This window comes from Lonchura striata, chromosome 4A (genome assembly GCF_050655825.1).
Source record: "Lonchura striata isolate lonStrDom1 chromosome 4A, ASM5065582v1, whole genome shotgun sequence".
NCBI lineage: Eukaryota > Metazoa > Chordata > Aves > Passeriformes > Estrildidae > Lonchura > Lonchura striata.
The window spans coordinates 17,387,645-17,409,275 of NC_140742.1; the positions used below are offsets into that span (position 1 = coordinate 17,387,645).

General features: G+C 38.6%; 1 protein-coding gene across 9 annotated transcripts in view; it reads right to left on the reverse strand.

The window, feature by feature from the left end:
• ATRX (ATRX chromatin remodeler) overlaps window positions 1-21,631 on the reverse strand; it is a 66,761-nt gene that overhangs the window by 27,079 nt on the left and 18,051 nt on the right. For all 9 annotated transcript variants that reach the window (XM_085571012.1, XM_021525272.4, XM_021525269.4 and 6 more), the window contains 10 exons: window positions 19,043-19,152; window positions 16,950-17,017; window positions 13,095-16,027; window positions 10,550-10,628; window positions 4,511-4,641; window positions 3,804-4,016; window positions 2,199-2,292; window positions 1,547-1,655; window positions 739-918; window positions 227-368 (listed from right to left, as the gene is read on the reverse strand). In XM_085571012.1, coding sequence (XP_085427138.1) covers window positions 227-368; window positions 739-918; window positions 1,547-1,655; window positions 2,199-2,292; window positions 3,804-4,016; window positions 4,511-4,641; window positions 10,550-10,628; window positions 13,095-16,027; window positions 16,950-17,017; window positions 19,043-19,152 — 4,059 coding nt within the window. The remainder of the gene's footprint in view (window positions 1-226; window positions 369-738; window positions 919-1,546; window positions 1,656-2,198; window positions 2,293-3,803; window positions 4,017-4,510; window positions 4,642-10,549; window positions 10,629-13,094; window positions 16,028-16,949; window positions 17,018-19,042; window positions 19,153-21,631) is intronic.

Consider the following 21,631-nt stretch of genomic DNA (forward strand, 5'->3'; position numbering starts at 1 on the left):
TTTGATTATTCACAGCTTCATTGAAGATGTGGCAACTGGGTTGGAAAATGTTCCTGTGAGGATGCAGATTGCCTGACCTTGGGGACAGGGAGAAGAGAAGACACATTCTGGTTTTGCCAGTCATGGAGTTTTTTTCTATTTTCTATTTTGCTAATTCAGTCTGCATAAGGTGCTGTGCCCCAGGAGAAAAAACAAATTCTTTTTTTCCTTTAAACTCTTTCCTTACCATCTACTTGGTGTGGTTTCAGTCTGGTCACTATACTCCTGTGAACCTGCACTAATGGTTCTTTGGTTTCTTCATCTTCATCTAAAACCAGCTTGGTTGTGATGGGACATTTCAGAGGTGAGGCATCTTCAATCTCTATCACCTGCAAACAGAAACAGGGCACCAGAGCAATATTCTCACATGAGTAACACCCAGCATTTGAGACACTTCAGATTTACCAGAACTGGAAGTCATAATTTATTTACTAAAGAGAAATCTTCAATTCTTTACTGCATCACAACTTACTCTGGCACTGAAGTAAAGCAGCAGGGAACTGAAACAACTGTCTAAGGTCACAGCACACAAATAAAACTTACCAAGGTCAACCTGCAGGAAACTGCAGACAAAATGTGTGGTTTATAAGGCTGCATGTAAGTGATTTTCAAAATTTACTCATCAAATTACATTGAGGTTGAAAAGAAACATCATCAGGAATTGAAGTTCACAGAATTTAAAAAAAAAACACACCATACCTCTCTCAATTTCTCTCTCTCTCGTTCTCTCTCTGCTATACGTTTTCTTCTTTCTTCTTCTTCTTTAAGTGCATTTTGTGTTTCTGTTCTAAGCTTATCATCCTTAATAATTTTCCTGATCTTCTTTCTGCCTTTTCCAGGAGATTTTGAGTCATCATTATCCTCATTCTCAGAATTACTCTATTAGAAATTAAGTGAAATACACATTAGCAAGAAAATTATGGCAGAGACCATCAAATCCTTCTTTCTTAGGCAAGCTCCCAGGAATTCTTACACACACAGGTGAAGTTCAGCTAATAAGGAAAAAATGCCTTTTTTAGAAGTCTGAAAAAAAAGTGCCACCTTAACTGTAAAGTATTCTGAGATATCAAAGATAAGCCCAGCTGTGCAAAGGCAGTGCTGAAGGCACTGTTATCATTTGATAGTACCTAATGATTATTAATAAAGCACTTTTTTTCCTGTTATACTGGTGCTAAATCAGATCAGCCCCTACTTACACCACACAGGAAAAGAAATCCCAACATTACTAAAGCCTTAATTTACAACTTGTCTCATCTGCATTTAGATGAAAAATTCCATTTACTTCAATATCATGCATTTTTATCAAGATCTAGACAGGAAAAGTTTTAGTTCAAACATAATGTTTTATCTCCACAATGGTGACATTTTACAAATTTTAGCCTGAATTGACATTGAAAAAAGTTTTAACTTTTCACTGTACTTTGTGCAGAGGTGTTTGAGATACTCTGAGCAGCTGGCAGAACAGACAGGAACTCCCTATTTATTACTTCAAAACATGATACAGCACCTTATTCTCATTTTCACTCGATGAATCCTCTTGAACCTTTATCCTCCTTCGTTTCTTTTTCTGTTTGTAGCTGCGCTGGTTTTCCTCTGCCTCAGCTTTTTTGGCAGATCTATTAAAAAAGCAAAAAGGCAGTATTACTGATTAACCATAGTAATCCTCTGCCTCACTGAAAAATAATGGTAAAGGAGTACTACATCATAAATTAATAAGATATGCACTCCTTTTGTGCAGTTAGGGCTGACTTCTAAATTCCTTCCTGCTCAGCCTACTGGATACACAGAGCAATGAGAAAACCCTACAGAATCTCAGAACTATAAAGCATTACTGTTATACCGCAATCCACCAGTTGACAGTGATGTACTTGGCATTAAAATGTTGGGGTTTTTTGTGGTTTTTTTTGGTTTGCTGGTTTGTTTTTTTTTTTTTTGTATAGGCTCATCAAATTGTTGTGTATCCCCTACTGTGGTACAAATTCAAAATTCCCACATTTGTTGCAAAATAAATGAATGTTCTAGAATTCCTACAGACAAATATCATCAAGGGTTTTAAGAACTGCTCCAAAGTCTTTTAGCTTTTACCATCTCCCTGCATAAACTGCACTATTAAAACCCAAAATAAATGCAGGGTGAGCACAGTTCAGTTTTGTTCATACCTGGTCCTTGGCCGCTGGTCATCCTCAGACTCACTGACCTCCTCACTCACTGCAGACTCGTGGAACTCAGAGTCATTGGAGTCATCACTGCTCACTTGGAAAAAAAATCAGCATTTATTTCATGGTATCACTGCACAGCCAGCAGCTCCTCACTGCACAACAAACCGCTTCAGAGCAACAAGCACTGCCAGGGTTCATTTCACACAATATGGGACCCACATTTATAAGAAGCAAGAGGGATAAAAAGGGCACAGAGAAGAAAAGGTTAAAATTTAAGCACTAGCTGAGTCCTGGTGGGTGGCTTATTGTGCCACAAGCCTTGAGGTCCTGATGCATGAACATCTATATTTACTTCAGGAGCAAATGGAAGAGAGCATTAAATGACACAGAAGTGTGGGAAACAGTACAGAGCTTCAGAAAACAAAAGGTGATTGTTAGTTAAACAGAAGCTTTTGTTTCAAATGCTTCACATATCATTTTATAACCATACTTCGAGAAAAGGACCCTTATTTACACACAAAATATAAAACTGCATCATTACATTTATGGCTTGGCATTTCTTCAAGTAATGCAAGCTCAAAAAGCAATTAGAAATACACCTAAAAGAGCAGCATTATCAAGACTCTCCTAACCACTTGGAGGAGCTAGCACTGGCATTTTTAGGTAATGAAGACACCAGCGTGGTATTTAATACCTTTAATTTCAGCCTGACCTTGAACACAGTGGAAAGTTTAATTGTTTTATGAATGGCAAGGCTTAAAACATGAGTTGTTCCACATACATGGGAAATGGTAACATTAATAACATAGGGCTAAAAAGGACAAATTGAAATCAAATCTATTGTTCTGGTTGAGGGCAGTCAACTTCAAAGGCTTGCACTGAAGACCCCTAAGCTGCCTCTCACTTGCACATTAATTTATAGGTAATTTACAGTTATTCCTCCTGCATGAAATGCTGTAGGTAGAGTTTTAATCCTATAAGGGAGGAAAAACATGAACATGCAAACAGATAAAAATGAGAGTTTTCACAGAGGAAAATGCTAAACAAACCATGTTGCATCTTTTATCCTGTGGAAGACCATAACAGCTGGCTGGCATTAGTGCAACACAGATCAGGGAAGCCCAGAGCACCTTTCCTGGCCAGAAAACACCCACAGGTTCTTTGTTCCTGCCTGAACAATGAAGGCCCAGCCCAGGCTCATTTCACAGTGCCATCTGGTGCTCAGCTCCAGCCTGCTCCACTGCAATTCCAGCATGGACACATTCCTCAGGCACTACTGCCACTCCAAGGGAAAAATTACATAAAGGACAAGACTGATTTTCCCAAATTCAGACATCCTGGCCTTGTCTCAGATGGATATTCTAAGATTCCACAGGATCAATCCAACTCAGAGGATACAAGCAGGTGGAGAGAGCTGCATTCATATTTGACATTTCAAATAAAACTATTTATCAAACAAAGATAAGGGAATGCTAGATTTCATACACAAGGAAGTTTATACAGGGATTTTAAAATCACAAAGGTTGAGATATCCATTCTGACAGGCTCTGGATTTCTTTTACAGAAGTACTTTTTATGACCAAAAAAAGGATGTGGATTATGTACCTTTCCTTCTATTTCTGCGCTTCCCCCCTTCTTTTTTGTCTTTTGGTTTCACCACCTTCTTTTCTTCTCCAGACTCCCCATCACTCACGGTGAGCTTCTGCCTCAGCAGTCTGTGTCTGTATCTGGGCTTCTTGGATGTTTCTTCCTCCTCTGAATCAGACTCAGAATTAGCTTCTTCCTTTTCAGACTTCTTGTCTTCCTTTTCCTTCTCTCCTGTCACACAGAAGAGTCAGTACCACATGCATACCAGTCACTTTCTTAGCTTACAAGAATTAAAATCTGAATCAATTTAGGCTAAATCCTGTGCTTTTCCAGGGAATTACAAGCAACAACATACCAGTTTCTTCCAACGTTTAGTATTTCCCACTGCCTGAATGCTTGGAATGCCTGTTCCAATGGCTGTTAACCAAATCTCTCCTATGCACTTGCAGAACTTACTGGTCTGTATATGTAATAACCCCTCAGAAACCCCTAGCACTTCTTAATTGCTTACAAAACCCAGACTATACAAAAAAAATAAACATAAAGAAGACTAAAAGAGATTATAATCCTCATGACCACATACATTGGTCTCTATGTGGCAACTACATATCAAAATCAGTAATATTTTTTGCTGAAAACTTTAACAATCAATTTTCCCAAGTGACCCTTGAAATCGTGACAGGTGACACAGCACCACTTTTTCCCAGGTGCTTTTTGGTGCTTACCATCAGCTCCTGTGTTTTCAGTTTGCTTTGCAGGTTTCTTTTTTTCTTCCTCGGGCTGCTCATCTGAAGACGTATCCTCATCAGAGGAAAGATTGGCTTTGATTTCTTCTAAAAGCATTTTCTTGGCAATTCTTTGAAGTAAAACAGAAAACACTATTTATTCCATTGTTCAAGTAAATCTATGAACGACAAGTGTAATCCTACACCATTCAGAACTTCAAAAAAAGGGCTGAAAGCTGAACAAAAAAAAAAAAGACACATGATGAAAAGTCATTGTGGCAAGACAGGATCTATCAGCAAAAATCTCGTATTAAATGCAATGTGTTGACTTGCTTTTAGAAAGCAGGTTTGTATAAAGCTTCTTAAAAAGAAGTTTCCTGCTTTACAGCAGACTTGAAATTGTTATAAAATGTACAGACTTAGAACATGAAAAAATAAAATCTCTATCTGGATAACTAACCACAAGCACTTCCCTTACAGCAACTCTTGCAAAAACCCTTCTGTGTTTATATCCAAAAACTCTACAGGACCAGAATTTCAGATAAAAATCATCATCTTATTTCCTGCTCCACAAAATCTGTCTACTCAGCTTCCCATGGTTTCACTGCAGAACAAGGTTCCAGCTAATGTACAAGACTATGAAAAATTATTTCTTTACATGCACTTGTAACATAAAAGTCTTCTGATTCTATCCAAGGCAGATATGTAAAAAGCACAAGAAAATAGTGGACTTTGAGTACTTATACTTCCAGGGGAAGAAAATAACCCAGGTTTTCCTAATATAAATATCAGGAATACTACAGTTTTCATTCACCCATTTTAAATGAAATATATATTTTCTAGGTGAAACCTCATCTGTCTTGCATTTTGGGAGAATTAATGCATGCTGTGTGTATAAAGGTCAGCATGGGAAAGCTCTCACACCAGTCAAAACAACAGCTCAAAAGCCATGGACCTGAGCCACACTCCAGCCTCCACTTGGGAATGGCAAAAGAACAGGGATCTCTCAAACAAAACTTCCTATACAACAGAAAACTGAATTTTGCTTCCATGGAGCACTATAAAATAGGCTTTTAACAATCAGTATTTCATTTTCCAGCCTGCAATGTGTCCCTAAGACATAATTATTTTTCAAAGGGACTCTTCCCAAGCTATCTTTCCTGACACTCCACACAGTATTTTCTAATTTTTGAGCAATAGTGTAGCTTCTAAAAACACTCTCACACTAATTTATATTCAGTTATTATTAAAATATGGAAACAAAATAGTTTAATAAACATTTCAGATTGTTCAGCAAGTCAGACCATCCATCAGCATCCAAAACATACCCTCCCCCTTTCTCCTGAGAAGAAAAAGCTGATTAAAATTTTACCAAGCAGTACCCCTTGGAGAACTTTAATTCCACGTCTATCAAGAAATCGCAGTGTGAACCCAAAGAAAACTTACTAAAGTCCACAGATAAGTGGACTTTAGTAACATCCTCTTCCAATTGCTTTTTGCATTAGGTCTTCCCAGAGGATATTTGGAAAAGGGATTTAGGGTTTGGTTGATTTTTTTAACAACCCAGCACACCATGTGTAACAGCAACAGAAATAAACAGCTCCTCATATAAGAAACTCAGACTGTATTTCATCCATCTCTTAATGGTCAGAATTTTTTCTACAAAATGAAACTGCTTGAAATGTCACAGGTTAGCTTCCCTTTAACAGCTTTTAACATAAATTATTAACTTTGACTCCTACTCCAAAAATGCAGAGAGCAGTGGTCTGGCTACTCTTCTTGTTTAATAAAAACCCAGAGTTTTGGACAAGAAAAAACTAAAAGAACTGAAAAAAAAAATTGAAATTGAATCCTGAAAGTCTTGCCTTTGATTTATTTCGGCAAGTGCATGAGCAAAGTTAACACAGCTTGTGGATGGCAATACTTACCTCTATACAAGTCACCTTTAAAAGGCTGACTTTGGTTCTTAGCAAAACAAGACCTTCATTTTAATTTGTTCTTTAATGAAGTATCTATTTTTTAAGAGGTATAGGAAACAGCAAATGTAACACCTAGAAAGACCATGCACAAAATCTATCATCCATCAAGAGAAGATGCTGCAATTTTCCTGTTAATCACCAGCATAACCAACAACCAGACTGGGCAAACTGATTAGTTTCTAATTATTTATAATAATATTAAGAAGTTATTGTTATGATAGAAAATAAGTCCTGGTTTTTTGTTTAGAATAAAGACTTAACCACTTGCAACCAAAGTGAGATGGGACTGTTTGTTAATGAGAAAAGCTGCATTTACTGGTATGTATTTAGGCCAAAAAAGTGAGACTTTAAGATGTTCAGGATTTAAAATATGCCCATTTTTAATTAACTACATATCTGATAGGAATGATTAAGTGTAAGCAACATTAGACCCAAAGAGATTAGGCCTTGTAAATGCATGTTGACAAACGACCGTGTAACAAATGGTTTACATGAATTATTATAAATTGAGAACAGGACTCTGGAAGCTGGGTTTAAATTAAACCACAATAGATGTTGACCAGGATTACACATCAGATTTCTATTTTATGATAAAACCCACTTAAAATCACCAGGTCTCTCAGCTAAGAAACTTCACATGGTAGCTTTAACATTTTAGTATTTGTATTAATAGCAGCGAGAAAAACAAGCTATGGTAGTGTGAAAATTCCCTCCCTCATATCCTTCCAGAGAAAACCACAGAAATCAAAAGGGACTGTAATATTTACTCAGGTCAATGACATAAAAGATTCTTGGCCATTCAGATGTAACAGTTGAGCATCAGCAATGGATTTAATTAAGAGGCACAGAGAGCCAAATGACCTCCAGCACAGGGTTTCAGGCAGTAAAAAAATAAAGTAAAAAAATAAAATAATATTTTAAAAATCCCTGCATTTTACTCATTCCTGCACTGATCTGCTGTGACCTTGAGCATGTCATGTTGCCTCACTCCATTTTATCTAAACTTATGGTGACATTTGTATGAAGGGCACTCTCCCAGCACACTTTTATCCAATGCCTCACAGAATGGGGCTGCAACACCAACCAGGACACACAAAACCAACTCTAGAATAAAATAATAGCACCTATGCACAATTTTGTATCAACTGGGATTTAAAGGTATTTCCCCTTTTTAAGAACAACCCCAGCAGAATACATTTCTAAACAATGAATTGATTACTATGGACTTTTAAGACGTGCTAAAAGGAAAGAGTTTTCACAAGAGACAGACTGGAAATTACCCAGGGGTTGCTTGGTTACACTGCAGGACTGCTTTAAAAGCTCCTTCAGACTTTGCAGCAGAACTGGAACAGCAGGTGCAGCCTCTCATAATGTGGAGTTAAGCCCCCATGGCAATTTGCACCATTCTTGTTCAAGAATTTTACAGTGCCAATACAATGAGATTGTTCAAAATTTTGGTGAGACAATGCTACCACTGTAAAAATCTTTTTTCATAAAAAGCCATGATTTTAAATTTTAGTTCCCAATTGTGATGTTTTATTACCAATTAGATTACATCAACTCACACTCAAGTGTTCATAAATACCTACTAATTATATGTAGAAATAAGGTTGCCCAAAACAAGCCCTTGAGTGGGGGAGGATGGTGGGATGTGGCTAATAAAAGCCACCAGAATTCCAGCTAGAGCACTACTGGCTTAAATGGGCCTTCAGGATACTATGAGAAAATTCAGAACCCTTTAAAATATATTTTAAGACATTAATATTTGGATGAAATGTCACACATGTCTAAAAAAATGAGTGAAAACTGCCAAACACCTTGTTCTAAATACTGTGCTGTATTTGTTGGAAGAGGCTGATTTTCAAGCTGTCAGAGTTGGATTAAATTAAATGCTTGGACAAGAAAAACGTTTTACAAAAATTTATTGTAACCATCAAATACTTAAAGGCATTCTGCATTTAATACACTATTAACTTCTTAATAAACAGAACTACTGCAAACATATCAAACAGTACCATTTGAAAGATCAGAAGGACCAATAATAGTTACACAACAGAAGATGAAAGCATACAGCACTGTATAGCATAGTATGACCCACTTGGATATTGCATTTTGGCAAAAAGATGATTTCAAGGCTATTAAAATTCATGTCATGCACATCCCAAGGTATGCAAATAACAGAACATCTAAACTAGAGACTTGCAAACAGGAGAGTTCCCACACTACAAACACCCAGCAGGTACCAGGTACCCTCTTTGGCCCAGAAGAAAATAGGCAACTTCTCTGAATCAGTAGGTAAATTATTTAAACACTTTGTGTTGAGTAAACAGAAAAACAATTTTTTAATTTCTCGAAATTTGTTCCATTTTTTTACAATTTTTAGCTCTGATTTTGGTGCCAAGTACAACACATGATGAAGGTAAAGTCAGACTGCATTACCAGTTAACATGTCTGAAGGTTGACAACACTTTTTATTGACAAAATACCTCCCCATCTCATAAATAGATGTTCAAAAGATCCCCTAAATAAAAACTTAACAAAGAGGCAGCTTCAAAACAAAGTACAGAAACTGATTTTTAAAGCCCAAATTTATATTACTGTTGGCTATCAATTTAGGTTCATTATTTTCCCAATATTCTTAAACTAGATCATGACTGAGTTCTGTCAGAAACATTTGTGCAGTAAATACTGAACTCCTAACCAAAGTGTATTGATTTAGTTATCAACCAGAAATTCACAACAACAAAAAAAAAAAAAAAAAATTAAAACAGGACTGAAATTCAAGCATGATTTAGAAAAATCTTGTTATATCAAAGTTTACATGTTCTGCTTATGACCCTGTGCTGTCAAGTCCCTAAAAAGCATCTTTCTTAAAAGAGCTGAATTACTGGGTTAAATTTGATGACTGAAAACACACAAGAACTAATTCAGCAGCAACATTTTGATGCCAAACTGAGGTCTATAAAGGATATAAGACAGTGTTTTTGAAGTTTACTTCAGCCACATATCAAAACATACAACTCTGTGAAACAAGGATTCCATATTCTAAACTAGTAAGGCTCAGAAGCAGAAAAAGACTCCACCAGCAACTGGTCTCACACATGCTATATGGCCAAAACAACAACAAAAAAAATCAGTTTCTGAAACACTGTATGAAAATTTGTTGAGCAGCTCTTCAGTCTAACTACAGTAACTCCCAAAAAGAACCTGTAGCTCAGAGTTGAGTGACACTTCATGTTGTGCATTTAGGAAACAAAACTTTTACATTTCTAGCCAGGCTGATTTTGATAGCTACAATGGTACTGGTAAAATATGACACATCTTAGCTAACTGTATCTTACAGTGACTCTTTTTTATTGAATTCCAAACTGAAGCAACACATATAAGCCACAATTCTGAAAATATCTAGGCAAAGACTTAAAATATATAATTAGTCTCTGATACTAATTGAGCCTATGCACAGTGCTTGTAGAATCATGGCCTTAACTCACATTAGTCACTTCAGGTACTTTTTAGTGGATTAAAACTCAGTTGAGTTAACAGCTGAAAATACCTAATATGGTTTTCCCCACATTTGTGCTTTCTCTTTATTGAGAAAAGGCATTTCAATTAAAAAAGCATATTAAGCAACAGTAATAACCAAATTAATTCTGAAAATATTGCAGCACTGCATACTGCACAGATGCAAACTGTCCCCTTCTACTCCCGACAACTAGCTGAAATTCACATTTAGCACAGCAGCTTCTGCCCTGCCTGCGAGATGCGTGTCACCAACCTCCCACGTGCACCCGGAACCCCCGTGGGACAGAGCTGCAGTGCTTTTGGAACTCCCCCTAGCCAGGTGTGTCAGCTACCACTTCTAAACATTTGCTTTGCATTCCTGGCTCTGGGCCTCTGTTTGCTGGCCCCGTGTTCAGACTTGCAGGAGGCCTGTGAGCGAGTCTTTACCGGGCAGGCAGCCGTGCTTTTTACCACCTGCTTGCTCCTCCGTTGCGCCGGCTTGTACCCACACCTAGGCTGTGTTCTACGTGTTTTTAAGTCCTTACGGAGGGTATCATACCTATTCTCAGGGTCGTCATCATCATCATCTTCCTCCTCCTCCATTGGGATAGTCCTTGATAGAGCATCTCCCTCATCTCCTGAAAAAAAAAGCCCAACAGAAAACACTTAATACGTGTAAATACATCAACAAACTATACATGACAGCACAATAAACAACACTAAACAACACACGAACTTCATCAACAATCCCCATTTAAAAACAGCTTGGTGATACCACTTTTCTACCAGTTACCTGTCTTGACAAATAAAAATAAATCTAGTTTCTTCAGTTTTGCTCGCTACTACACACAACTTGCAACTTGTTCTTAATTTTTGGTGTAAAATCTGGGATTTTACACCAAAACAAAAGAGACTAAATACTCTATTCAGGAATCAGAAATAGTTTCCAAATAAGTTATTTGCTCTGTCAGAATCTCCACGAGTGAGTTTGTGCAAACAGAAAAGAAGGCACAAATACAAGACAGAACTGCTTCCCAAGCCCGTGGGTTGCCCTGCTGCCAGGAGGGAAGTACTGGAGAACATCAACCCTTCCTATTTTTGCTTTGACACTGTGAGTGTGTATAAAGAGTTGTATTTTGAGATTTCCATGTGCTATCCTTACTGCAAATATCCAAACTCAGCTGCACTACATGGCACTGTCTCATGTACAAAGGACATCAAGACCAGCAGTGTGGAAGATGTGACAGACAAACAACAGCACAGTGGGAATCCTGCCCTGGAGCTCCTCTGCACTCTCCTGGCTGGACTGAGCAATTTGGATTGTTTCTACCACATTCCCAGGCCTCTCTCCTTCCTTCTCTCTTTTTTTCATCTTGCATGCAAGTCAGACAAATCTGCTAGGTAGTGAAATTAAGGGAAAGAAACCTTGCAACCCTAATGAGCTGAGATCCCCTCACTGATAAATTCTGTTTATTTTCTATCTGTGGGGACTGGAGCACTGGACTACAACTAGGCTGCAAGGGGCACACTCCAAGATGATCACTGGAAGTACCTCATGTAGATAAATAAAAGTATCCTGTAGGTTAAATCAGATCCTAAGTCTCATTCAATGATCAATCTACAATACACAGCTTATTCCGACACAGAATAGACTATTTTATTAATTCACCTATTAAACCAAAAGCAAACTGCAGACAAAGGCCACATTCTTCTCCTCTGAAAATACACTAACATAGGCAGAATTTCATAGAATGAAATGGTAACTAAAGCTGAAAGACACATCTGGACATGTTCTACTCCAACTCCATCCTCAAAGCAAAGCTAACTCCAAAGTCAGGTCAGTTACCTCAGGGTCTTGGCCAGTCAACTTTTGAGCATTTCCAAGGAAAATGATTCTGAAGTTCAAGAGGGCAACCAGTTCCAAGCTTTGACCCTGCTCAGTGTAAGAATGCTTCCAGTATCTGTATCAGTTTTTCCTGATAAATGTTGTATCCACTGCCCCTCATCCTTTGGGCACATGTCCAGCTCAGCCCCCCACCTAAAACTGCCTGGGAGGCGATTTGCAGACAGAAATTCAGATACCCCATTTTTAGCATTCTGTCTAAACCAAGACACCCGTCTCAGTCTAACTCTCCTGTCAATCATGCCACACCACAATCCTGTTCAGTTTGTACCCTGCTATCCATCTCTCCAATACTGACTCCATCTTTCCATTGTGACCTGCAAATGAAAAAGCTCCCAATGCCTCGGACACCCTTCTGATACATTAAAACCACCTTTTTCCTCTTGGGCCATTTCAGTGCCAAGTCCATGAACTGTACATGAGCAATTTTTAAGGCATTTTTCACTGATGGCCCAGTGGTGCTGAAAACGGTCACTGAGTGCCATCAATTATCTGTCCATAGGAAAGTTTTAATGGCTGTGGCAGTGACCACATGAAAAAATAAACTAATTTATTACTATGCAAACCATGAATTATCTTCAATCTCCCCCAGCAGTGATCACTAGGGAAAACATTTATAATGCAGCACTTACTGGAAAGCCCTACAAGTTTCAGTATTATCTGCACAGAGACACAACATATGAAAACCTTGGCAGATTTCTAAGTAGCTGTTCTAAGTCTACATGGCTTTTGTGAGGCATAAAAATCATCTACTTGATTTTTAAATGTGTATTACAATGCCACAGGTCTCCAGCACCACCTCCAATGCACAGACAGGAGGTGATAAATTTGAGTTCACATTATCTACTCCTCCCAACCAGCTTCTGCTACATAGTCCCAGGGCAGGTGAGGCAAGGGCCAGGCTTTGGAAAGCTGGACTGCAAGGCAGTACCTGCTGTAAATACTGCCTGGAGTTTCCAAAGAACCTCCATTTACAGTGACATCATTTTTTTCCTCAAGGCACAAGCTGCACAAACTGAAATTGTGGAATCTCACAGCCACAGGACACTTTGGCTGAAAGGGAACTTTACAACATTTTCTTCCAAATCCACATCAGAAAACCTGCCAGGCTGCAAACGTTTAAATGTATCATTACCAACTGATGAGTGTTTTTTGCTTCTAGATTATTGACTGTCACCCAAAATGAACAACTTTTGCACACCTGATGACTGACAAAATCCTGTATCAGCAGACAGCATCAAGCTTTCGGTCACGGGCCTGATCTTCTGCTCGTCGCTGCTTCCATCGCCTGTGGAATTCTGATCATCATTTTCTTCCTTATCAGATGGGGAAGAGGAAGTGACAACCACCTTCTTTTTTGCCACTTTCTTTAAGTTGCTCTTTTTACTTTCTTTTACTGATCCTCTTTTAACTTTTTTCTTAGTGTCTTCATAAGACTCCTCATCAGAAGAGGATGAGTCATTCTGTTCTTTCTTGGAAATCTTCTTTTTGTGGCTTATTTTCTTCTTTTCTTTTGTTTCAGTGCGTTTTTTATGCCGCATGGCATCATCATCAGAACTCTCCTCTTTTTGAGGAGATTTCTCAGTATCAGAGGATAAATCAATGTGTACTCTTGTAGCTACTCTCTCTCTCAATTTTCTCTTTTCTGTAAACACAGGCTCCTTTTTAATTTTGTCATTTTCAGAAGAATTGCTACTTCCTTTTTCCGGAGATGACTTATCAAGATCAGAAGAGGAATCATCTTGTTCTTTCTTGAAACCTTTCTTTTTCAATTTTTCAGATTTCTTTGCTTTGCTTTCTGATCCTTTTTTGTTCTTGAGTCTGTCTTTTAAAGACTCCAACTTGTGCTCTTTCTTTGCTGATTTCTCAGTACTCTCAGAAGAAGAATCATCCTGTGCTTTTTTCTTTTTCAAATCCTTCTTCTTCTTAACTTCAGGACTCTCCTCTTTTTCCAGTGAAGACTTCTCAGCATCAGATGACTCATCACGTTTTCCCTTTGCAGATTTTTCTTTTGAGTCTCTGCTTATCTTGTCCTTAGCAGCTGACCTCTTACCCATTTTTTTATCTTTAGAAGAGTGATTAATTTCCTTCTCTGGAGAAGACTTCTCAGCATCATCATCTTCAGAAGATTTAGCTCTCTTATTCTTCAGATTTACCTTTCTCTTACTGCTTACTTTTTTCTTCTGCTCTTCTTCAGAGGAATCATAACTATCATCTTTTCTTGAGAATTTTTTCTTTGATTTCTTTGCAGCATCAATTTTACTCAACATTTGTATCTCTTTTTCCAACTCAGAATCATAGTTTGAAGAATCAGAGTAGTTTTGTCGTTTCTTTTTAGCAGCAGCAGCATTTTTAGGTGATTTGCCTCTTTTAGCATCTAAATCTGAACCGGAACTGGAACTCTTCCTTTTTCGTTTCCCATTTTCATCCTTTACTGGTTGACTCTTTTGAGAATCTGAAGTCTTCTGATTCTTTGCTGGTGCTTCACTGTTGCTCTCACTGTCTGAGGAGCTGCGACTCATCATCCCTGCTTCTTTAAGGACAGCTGGCACCTCATCAGAGTCTGAGCTGTGACCTAAGTCATATGGCTTTTTGGATTTGGACAGTTTGTTAGGACTGGCCCCATCAGCAGCACTGTCAGAAGTATTTCTTTTATCGTTTTTCCTCCTCGGTTGCTTGGATGGTTTTCTCCTCTGTTTTTCATTGCTCGTGTCATTGCTGTCCTCTTCTGAGTTGGATGTCAGGGGGCTGATGTCCGTAGGACGCCTCAGCGGGGTGGTCTTGACACGCGGCGACCTCCGGAGATCCGGGTCCTCCACGGGCACAGTGTCGTCCTCCATTGAGGGCTCGCTACCAACATTGTCGTTTTGTTTTCCAGAATCAGAATCTGCTGCCCTAGGTTGAGATGGATCAGCATCTTTACATGCATCAACGTCTTTAGAGGCATCAATGTCTTTACTCTCCTTTTCTAGGCTGTTGTCTTGATCTTCACCTTTAACCATGGATTCTGTAAGAGAAACTGGAGTCAATTTTACAATCAGTTCTTTTGTTCCTTTAGCCGATGATTTTAACTTGGTACCACCTTTGGTATCTTTCACAGGAGCGTTCACTTTTGTATTTGAATTTGGAGCCTCATGATCTGCTGCTGTGTTTCCACTGTCCTGCTCATCTGGCGGCATCTGAATCTCCATAGCAGATTCCAGAGTCTCAAAAATATCTTCAGGTACAGATGAGGGGATGGACACAATATCCATGTCTAAAGCCTCCGTACTGTTGGGCTCATACTGGGGTTCTTCATTTCTGCCAGCCTTTTTCTCTTCCCCAGGAGCTGCCTTGTTATCTGTCTGTTCCGCTGAGGGAACGCTTTGATCCATGGGCTCATTGTCAGGCTGCTCCAACACAACCTTTTCCTGTGTCTGTGTGGCGTCATCCTCTTGTAATGCCGCATGTTCCTTTCCTTCATCTTTTTTCACCTCATTTTTTTCTGACCGAACCTCGGTTTTTTTCTCTTTGGTATTTTTATCTTTGATTTTAACATTCAATGCTTGAATCTCCAGGTTTAGGCCTTCTTCTAGTGACAGATGAGCTTTTTTCATGTCACTCAGCACAGATTTAAAAGCTTTCAGCTGGCACAGTTGCACAGCTGGGCTTATTTCTACATTTTCTGCAGCATTTTTCAGAAAGCTTACAAAGCTAGAATTCAGATTTGTTGTAGTTTCAATCAGTTTTTTTGTTTTCTTAAGCAAGTCTTTTGGCACCATTAGTGCCTTATAAGAATATGTTAGTGAACCTGAATATGAATTATCTAATTTTTTTTCTTCCCCATTACAATTTGCATTATTTCTCTTTGGAGAAAACTTTACTGTGTGGTCATATATTTTACTTTTTTCATTTTCAACTCTCATCTTTTTTTTGTTTTGTTGAAGTAACTGTTCTAAATTTTCAAAGACACTGTCACACGCAGTGACCAAGTCCAACAAAGGCTCTGGGTGGCAAATATAGCAGTGCCACTGGTTATTTTCATCCAGGATAGTTGAGAGCTCCTTTCGGCCCAGGTTGCGCAAAATGCATTTTTTACAGAAGGCATTATGGCAAAAGTCACAGCAAATCAAATTTCCACCTTCAGCACACCACCTGCAATGAGATTGAGAAAGGTAAGAGTTCTGTCTCCACGCCAACAAGATGATACATTATTAAGTTCACAAATCTAAAAATTCAGGTGATGAACAGATATCCATTACTTGAAACCGTTGCTGAGAGCATGTCTGAAAAGCTCAATGGAGAACTGCAGTCAGAATATTCAAGTTTTGTATTAACAGCTCATAAAGCTGAAATGGTCAGTAATTTTTAAACAGAATTTCAGCACTGATTTCTTTAAAGAAGAGAAAAAAATTAAAAGTTATTTTTCCTGCTCCTTCTGAAAATCTGTGATTTATTTTACAGAAAAATTAATAAGCTTCTGTCTTTCTAGCCTTAACTAATATATTACTACTGCAGTACTGAAAAGTGGTGGACAATAAGCTCCTAGAAACCACAGACTGCACAACCTTTACTGAATTACACATTTAGATATTTGACATAAGGACAGAGAAGCTCCTCGGTATTTCAAAAGCAGATGAATCAGGAGAACTGAGTTTCTCTGGCTCATAAAGTTTAGAATGTCAGATTCTATCCCCATCTTAGGGTATTAGGAAGGTGGCATGTTATTTAACTAGAAATGTGATATCTCACAGGTGTTTGTTACTACATTTCTTTAAAAATGTTTTCCTGTTCATTACTAAAACAGTCGAACAGTTAAAAATATCCTGAGGTTCAGTATTTCTTGTTGACAAATAATTGTTGATTCAGCTTTTATATACTTGTCTTTATTTGTCAATAATGTCACAATTGCAAGAAAAAAGATCCCCAAACCAGCAGAGCCATGGGTGTTACTTCAGCTTTTGCACACTTTCCATTTTGCACACACTGCAGTTTTTGTACACTTTCCCATTTTGCACACAATGCAGTTTTTGCACACTCTCCCATTTTGCACACACTGCAGTTTTTGCACACTTACCTACACTGTTCATCCATCCCATCTGAATCACGACTGATGTCATCACTCATGTAATATTTGTAGCAAGTCTGTAAAGAAAGAGGACAAAGAATTCTTTATTAAATCTCAACTGGGCTTCAGCAATTCATTAGATTTCAGTATGCATTAGAAGCAAGCCAGCAAAAGCAGCAGCTGTAAGGTCTTCAGCATTTTAAACCTTTTACATTTGTTTAAATCTAAGAAACATCTTCCATAGTCCCAAAACATGACTTATTTACATGGCTCAAGGTTTGTTTGAAAATTAAATAGGCTTTTGTTTGATGACTGCATATTTGTGTATTTTAGAACATCAGCTGAATACTTCTCTTCAGTCTGAATGTTTCTTCCATCTATTTCCTAAGTAAATCAACACCACATCCTCCCTGACACAATTAATCCCACACAAATTACAATTTTCAGCTGGATGCTCCTTATGTTACCATGTGATGCCATAATAAGGCTTTAGATTAAAAGCCTAATAAGATCTAAAGCCTAATAAGGCTTCGGATTAAAAAGTGTTCAGTGTTTATCACAATATTAACATCCAAGAATTCCATTTCTGGATGCAAACAAAGCATGAAAATTTGGTGACGGTAATAAAAAAATACAAATGACTCGGCTAGGAGTACTGATGGCTCCAGTTGCTGAATTGTTGACACCAAATTTTGAAGGTTTGGTGTTATTTTTTTCCCAGCTGTTACTGAAGAATGTTCTCCCAGACTTGTAGCTCTAAACAGGTATTAATACAATTCAGAATGCAGAAGTGGCTCCATCACCTGAAGTGACAATGATGATGCCCCATTATCTGGAATAGACTTGCACATCTGTTCAACTAAACCATCCAAACAATCAAAATCAACATAAAACCCCAGTAAAATCTGATGCTTAGACACTTGATGGAATATTCAGTCAAAGGAAAACAGCTTGTCAGGTCTGGGACTTTTACCTAAGCAGGAGAAAAAAAAGGGTAGAACTAGGCACAGAAATAGTGGAAGGAGATGAGGGGCTTGCATTCCTCCCTCTCACATTCACATAAGGCCACGTTCAAGGAAGTAAAACCAGAGAAAATCAAGGGGAATAACTCTTGACATAATTCATGTAGCAGAGCTCCCAATCAAGAGCTGCTGTTGAGCCCAACAGCCTGACCAGGTTACAAAAATGACCCAGGTCACTGGTCACACTGCAGGAACATGGGTGTGCAAGGCCAAGAACACGAGCTGGGACTCTAATGGAGATGGGAAAAGGTCACCTTGTGAGCTGACTTTTGTAAAGCATATTTAGTAAAAGAAACAAGCCCGAATGAAGAGAAGATAGGCATGGCATGAATCTGTAACAATACTGACGAACTGGGGAGGTGGAGGAGGAGGAGAAAGAGCAGGGAAATGTGCCATGTACGTTATAACACAGAACTGCATCTCTATCTTTAGCAGTATCTTAGAATTACAAAATCTCCACCACTATAGAAATATGCAAGAGAGATCTCTGCAGCTCTTTGGAAGTTAACAGAGGTCTCCACAGCAGGAGGCAGGGACATTTCCTTCCTGCCCTGTCCCAACTCTTCCCTCAGGGCCTGTATGGAGCCACCAGGAAGCCACACAGATGAGGATTCAGATTATGGACTAGACCAGCATTGCAAAGCTGCCATAACTTAAAATGGTCCAGAAGCTGGCAGAAACAGAGATGGCTTTGAAGCTGCTTTTCTGCTCCTTATTTCACTGCTGTTTCGCATGGAATGCTTTACCAGGAGATGCAAACTTAAATCTGTTCTTAAAATACATTATGAGTAGGCAGAAATTTCAGACAGATCGTTTTACATTAAAAATTCACTAAGATTATATCCTTAAAGCTGTAGAAGTAAATAACAAAGAAACTACTGGGATATAAGAAAAAAGGAATATAAATTCATAACTATATTTGCCTTTTTTTTCCCCCTCCTTTTAGTTTCCTTAATTGTAACAGCTAATGACTGAAAACTTTGTTAATTAATGAACGACAATTAATCCTACAAAAATCCCACCCAAAACAATTAATATGACATTCTGAAACAAAAACAAACAGAACTGCTTACCACATACCTTACAAATAAGCACTTTCAGTGTAGGGTGTCTATAGATTGAATCCTTTTGAAAATGGTTCACCTGCTGCCCACAGGCTGTACAGCTCACAATTCCATGGAGTCCTTCTTCTATGGAGAGGATTACAAACAACACATTAATTGTTTTCATTCTTATTTAAGAAATCTGTATATACCTATTACATTTTCTTGCAATCTTCTGGCCTGACAGGTTTTTCATAGGCCTTTGTTTCTGCACCACCCAGCACCAGAGAAATCTTTCTGTAACCATTTGCCATTTTAAGGCTGAATTTTCCCCTGATTTCTATGCTGCACTTGGACTTAAGATACAATTCCTTCCCTTGGAGAGGTTTAAGGTGGGTTAACTGATCACCTCATGAAACCACACCTAAATTAGAGTAATCACTAAAACTCTTTCATAGCAGCTCTGATATTCTGGACAACGTTCCCCATTTGATCTTTGTTCAACAAATATCGCTGCAATTTGTGTTTGTATTATGGCAGTTCTTTCACAAACAGTTTTAGTTTCTCAAAGAAAAACATAAAAAATTAACAGAAAATGCAAGTAATCCTTGTAATAGTAACTGAAAAACCTTTTCTCACATTTTGTTCCCTTCTTGACAGTGGGTTTTGGATTTTTCTGAAACTACACTTGCTGTAATCTACATGTTCTCCCCATGTTGCTGACTGCTCCCACTGTGTGAGCACCACTTTGCTGCTGCATCAACATTCCGTCATAAAAGCTTTTTTTTACTGCCAATGCCCCACTTCACTTCAGAAGGAGTGAACTTGGGCCTGGCAGGCTCACCCCATGCTAGGATCTTAATTAATACTCGGAAACCTTTTTGTTTTCAAAGCAGAAAAAGGAAAATCATTGGTGAAATTTCTGCACTTCCAAAAGGCCAGTTTGGCATCAGGCAGATACAAGTTTGATAAGAGATCACTGAACCATGACCTGTCCTTTGCTGTCATGCTCAGTGATTAAGTCAATAAGGAAATTAACTCAAACAGCTGAATTTAATGGTTATGATCTGAGTAGAGACTGTGTATTTTTGGTTTTTTAATTAAATAATCACTACCCCAGAATCAAAACCAAGCTCCAACACCAGCATGTTAAGGAACTGAATGAACATTCTCAAGACACAGTACAAGCTCCCAGCAATCTGCTGCTGAAGCACAACCTCACATGGCTCAGGGGGAAGTGAAACATCTGATCCACGCTCCTAATTCAGTGGAATTCTGGATACAGGATGCCTTTGCACCCTCCAGCCGTTCCTGACTGCACGTCCTGAAGACCCTGTGGACCTGCAAGCCCCTCTCAGCAGCTCCAAACCAGCTCAAACACCACTTTCAAAGCTGCTGTGACCGTGAGTGAACACACCCATCCCATCACACTCCTTGGGAAAGAATCCCCCATTGTGCAGCCTGACACACACCACAGTCCCTAAACTGCTGCAGGAATCACTGATGGGGCCAGCCAACCCAGGGAGAACATGATATTCTGTGCCAAGCCCTGAACCACTTCCTCTTTCTACAACCAAGGGGAAACACTATGGCCTCCTTCCTCAAACCTGCAACTGGGCACCAAGAAAGAGAGAATTGATGAGGCAAACCTTTGTAAACCATGTTACTACTAGAAATCGTGATGAGCCCAAGAAATTAAACTACCACTAACTCATTAGTACTAAGAGACTACTTGGGTAAAAACATTCCTAACTGAATTTATTAGCAAAAATACAACCACAACCACACTGCAGACACAAACCTTGAAAATAATGACACAATGCCTCTTACAGTCTTACGTAAGAGCATTTTCATGCTAGAAAGGCAAGAGTTCTGCTTCTACCTCTGTTTCTAATACACAGGACATATAATTCCTACTAGAAATGCAAATATTTTAAATATATATGAGTAACCAGCCCAGATACACAAAGGAAGGCCTGCAAATTCCCTAGGGATAGAGATTAAAAAAGCTGGAAGGGCAGGTGATACAAACTGTCCTGGGGATACACACAAAGGCCACAAAGCTCAAGCACAAGTGTCTTATCTTTTTAACACTATACCCCTGAAGAGTTCTGCTGGACCATATGTAAAATTGTTATAAGCACAAATGGAAAAAGCATTCTTATATGAACAGGACATCTTGCATGAATAAAACAGAGCCGACTTTTTTTTCGTAATTTAGAGAAAACATCAACGCTCCAAATGGCACTGACACCACATGAGCCCAGGTGTATGCACAAGCACATTTCCACACAGTCACGTTTCACTGCCCTTCACCCACAGAAACAGCACTCCATAAATTACTTTAAAGAAGAGTAAGGATCTCAAATTGATACAATGAGAAAGATGAAGAGTGTGTGCAAGAACTGTTTGTATGAATACCCTGGCTACTGCTGGAGGTATGTAAGCTAAGATATTGCAGCAGGGTTAACTAAAATATCTACCTTCTCATTGGCTACATCATACATAATCCTCCCTCCTCTCCTTTGCTTTTGGAGAGAGAAAGAGAGAAATTAATTTCTATTAGTATTATAATCTACCTAACTTCTCAGTTTTAGCAGCAGCTATGGAAAACCAGCTGACACAG